The following is a 3877-nucleotide window of genomic DNA, read 5'->3' on the forward strand; positions in this document are numbered from 1 at the left end:
AGTAATGAGCCATTGGCACCTATTGGTCATCATACAAAGGATATGACAGCAAGGGATAGACAGAGGTGTGTATTATTGTCGTCTGCAGAATCTCAACACCTAGCGTGTGGTGGCAGGTGGTCAACCCTAGTATGGAGGAACCTGATGCAGACAGAGTACAATGTCACCCGGAATGTCATGACATTGTACGCTGCTAAGTGTGACAATAGTAAGGGCAAAGAGGGAATGCGTACGTCTGAAAATTTATAGCAACTAATGAAGTTAGTTAGCTACTGTTTAGTAAGTCAAATTATTAAACAACAAATAGTGAGCTCTGAGTGGTCAAAATCTAATAGACCTTACTCTTGCATAAAGCGTTTCACATTCCGTCGCTTCAAACACCATTCGTGCAAACCCTCTTCCAAAGAAACGGTTCAACTTCCCTCTGAGATTTTCAGCATGGCACACCAATCCGATACCACCTCCTTCACTACCGTGTCCTATTCTCACAGCACGGAGTCTGGCAAACCCAACCGGGAGGAAGTTAGTGTCAACGCTGCAACGTTGCCCTATGCAAGAAGACCAAAAGAAACGGTCTCCAGAATCTCCTCAGCTATCGCTCTGGACAACCCTTCCAAGGAAGGATCGAGGTATGTGCACAATGCCATTGCCTCTATGGTCACTAAGATTCTGTCCGGTGATCGGAATGTTCCTGGGGTTTCCGTTCCCTTGAACACTATCGTTCCCGATGATGTTGCATGTCGTGAAACCGCAGTAGTGTTAAGGGAGAATGTGTCTGGATTACCTGAAGAGGGTCCTAAGAATGATAAACATGTAAGCAAGGTGAGAGGTGAGAAGGTAAGTGTCCCTCAAGATGTTGAGACCAACCCTAGAGCTGACACAGTCAACCTGGATGAGTTCTCTGATAACGAACTGTTGGCCTCGGTTATCCCTAGCATAGCCAAGAGGGTCAGAACTAGGAGAGGGAAAAAGACAGTGATGCAAAGGTCTCCATCCAAGGAAGTTGATGAGACAACTCCTCACAAGCAAACAGGGACAGAGAGTGCACGCAAAAGGAAAGGTCATGGACCTGCCAAATCTTGGAGCAAAGAGGTGCCCAAGAAATTGAAGACCAAGATTGTGGTGGTGGAGTCTGAATCTGATGTCCCATGTGATGTCACAACATCCATGTCCAGGAAGAAGTCGTCTTCTAGCAAGTTGGCTGCTAGTGTCCCAGAAGTTCCCATTGACAATGTGTCCTTCCACTTTGCCTCCAGTGTTAACAGGTGGAAGTATGTCTACCACAAAAGGCTGGCCTTGGAGAGAGAACTGGCTCAGAATGCATTGGAATGCAAGGAGATTGTGGATCTCATCAAAGAGGCAGGGTTGATGAGAACTGTGACTCAACTCCCTAAATGCTATGATACCTTAGTGAAGGAGTTCATTGTAAATCTATCCGAGGAGTGTGCTGATGGGAAATCCAGAGAATTCAGAAAGGTCTATGTGCGTGGCAAGTGTGTGACCTTTTCCCCCTCAGTGATAAATCTGTATTTGGGAAGAGCAGATGAAGTGCAACCAGAGCTTGAAGTGACTGACAATACAATCTGTCAAGTCATCACAGCAAAGCAAGTCCGGAAATGGCCTCTCAAAGGGAAGCTGGTGGTCAGTCAACTAAGTGTAAAGTATGCAATGTTACACAAAGTTGGAGCAGCCAACTGGGTACCCACAAATCACAAGTCAACTGTGTCTGTGATGTTAGGAAAGTTCATCTATGCAGTGGGAACCAAGGCAAAGGTGGACTATGGTACGTACATCTTTGATCAGACAATGAAACATGCGGGGAGTTTTAGTGTGAAGGGACCTATTGCCTTTCCATCTCTCATATGTGGCATTGTGCTGAATCAATTTCCACACATCCTGACAGATAATGACTTTGTGAAAAGAAGAGAGAGTCCTTTGGCCTTCAGCTACAAACTGTTCCTGGGCAAGCATGTCCCTGATATTGTCTTGACATCGGGAGAAACATCCAAAGTTGGCAACCAACCAGACAAAGCTGTTGTTATTGCAGTTCTCAGAGAGACCTGCAAAGAGCTGGAGACTAGAAAGCATGCCTTGGAAAAGCTCATCTTGCAATTGGAGACTTCTGCTGAGGACACGGATGGAACTGATAGGCAAAGTTCTGAGGATGAGGAGGAGGCCAGCTCTGAAGAGGAGGCTGATGATGAGGCTGAGGATTAAGTACTTGTCTTTGTGTGTTTTCTGTCATTTGTGTAATTCTACTTACTATTTGTGGATCTGTAATTTAAAGTGTTGCTTTGGCAACATTTTTGGACAAAAAGGGGGAGTGATAACTGATACCCCAGGACAACAGAAGTTTACTTTGTTAAACTTTGTTAAAATAGGTTCTCATTCATGACAGATTGAAGTTTTCCTCTACTGCAGCTGATGTGTGATGAAGTGTGTATTTAGCTTCTATTTGTATGCTGTTGTGTGTGAAGTTTTTATTTAACTTCCTCCCCTGCAGCTGCTGTGTGTTGAAGTTTAGATTTTAACTTCTGTATGTGTGCTACTTTGTGAAGTTTTTTTTATTTAACTTCCATGTGTGTGAGTGTGCTGCCACTCTGAGTGTATTAGCTAGGTTTATTTCCTGCTAGATGTGTGATTCCGCTGCTATGAACTCTGTTATGGGGATCAAAGTGTTTTAGCCAAAAATTTGCCAAAGGGGGAGTTTGTAGGTGTTTAATTGGCTGCATTATATGGTAAAACAATAGTTGGATTCTAATGTCTTGACGGATGTCATGACATGGTGTGTATGTGTGACTGCATTGTAGGTTAGAATATCTAACTGTACTCTGATGTCTTGACTGATGTCATGACACACTTGAGTAGTTACTGCATGATTAGCTAATACAGGATTTATTGAATGTCAAACTGGAGACTGTGACATTCATTCCTGTCAGCAGCTACTGAGGAATAGAACAGCTGGTGTTCTGTTAGAGCTCAGTATTCATTTGCAGTCTGGTTATCAAGGAAGAACCAGACCTGGCATAAGGCCTACTGTATGAATGTCAAACTGGATGTTATGACATTCATCATGGACAGTATATACTGAATAATAGACAGAGTGGTGTTCTGCTACACTTCAGTATGTTTCTTAGTTTGTTCTTCAAGAGGATAACAGAACTAACTTAAGGCCAAATGTGTAAATGTCAAATTGGATACTTTGACATTTATTAATGTAAGTTGTTACTGTAGTATGGTCATTTTGATCATGTACAAGTCAGCAAAATTGTACAGTCTGTTTTCTGGAAAAACAGACTCAGCATATGGACCTTGATGTCAAGCTGAATGTCGTGACATTCATTCCTAACAGCATATGCTATATTGTAGGTTGTTCAGTTTTCTGTTTCAGCTTTTCTTGGGCTATTCTTCAGGAAGTCAACAGCTTAGAGAAAAACCAGGAAATCAACAACCAAGTTACATTTAATGAACCTAACAAATAGCCTATTTGTTAGTAACCTAGACATTGAATTTATGGGAACTCGCGTGACCTTAAATTCAGGAGAATACAAGTGCAAAAGCCCAGGTACTGCAATATAAAAGGGAAGGCGTTCCTTCATTCAGTTTCGGGGATTTTGAGGCGTGAAGATCTTGAGTGTCCATCATACTTCACTGCTGTATTTTTGTGAGTCTTGTATTAGACGTATCTTGTAAGCCAAGCCATTATCAAGTAGATGATTGTTGTGGCATAGGGTGTTCATTGAGTTGTAAGTGATGTGTCGCTCAAAGCTTTTAAGCGTGAGTGTTGTGTATCTTGATTAAAGCTGTGAAGCACAATCAAGAGTTGTTTGAAGTGTGACTTCAACTTGTCTTTAATATTGATTAAAGGTAGTAATCA

The 3877-nt window shown here is 42.3% G+C and overlaps 1 protein-coding gene across 1 annotated transcript; it reads left to right on the top strand.

The window, feature by feature from the left end:
- The first annotated feature begins 438 nt into the window (after positions 1–438).
- Positions 439–2432, top strand: LOC127089542 (uncharacterized). The gene is made up of 2 exons (XM_051029362.1): positions 439–1235; positions 2399–2432. The coding sequence occupies exons 1-2, from the start codon at positions 439–441 to the stop codon at positions 2430–2432; spliced, it is 831 nt and encodes a 276-aa protein (XP_050885319.1).
- Positions 2433–3877: the final 1445 nt, after the last annotated feature.

The sequence above is a fragment of the Lathyrus oleraceus genome, chromosome 1 (genome assembly GCF_024323335.1).
Source record: "Lathyrus oleraceus cultivar Zhongwan6 chromosome 1, CAAS_Psat_ZW6_1.0, whole genome shotgun sequence".
Classification (NCBI taxonomy): Eukaryota; Viridiplantae; Streptophyta; class Magnoliopsida; order Fabales; family Fabaceae; genus Lathyrus; species Lathyrus oleraceus.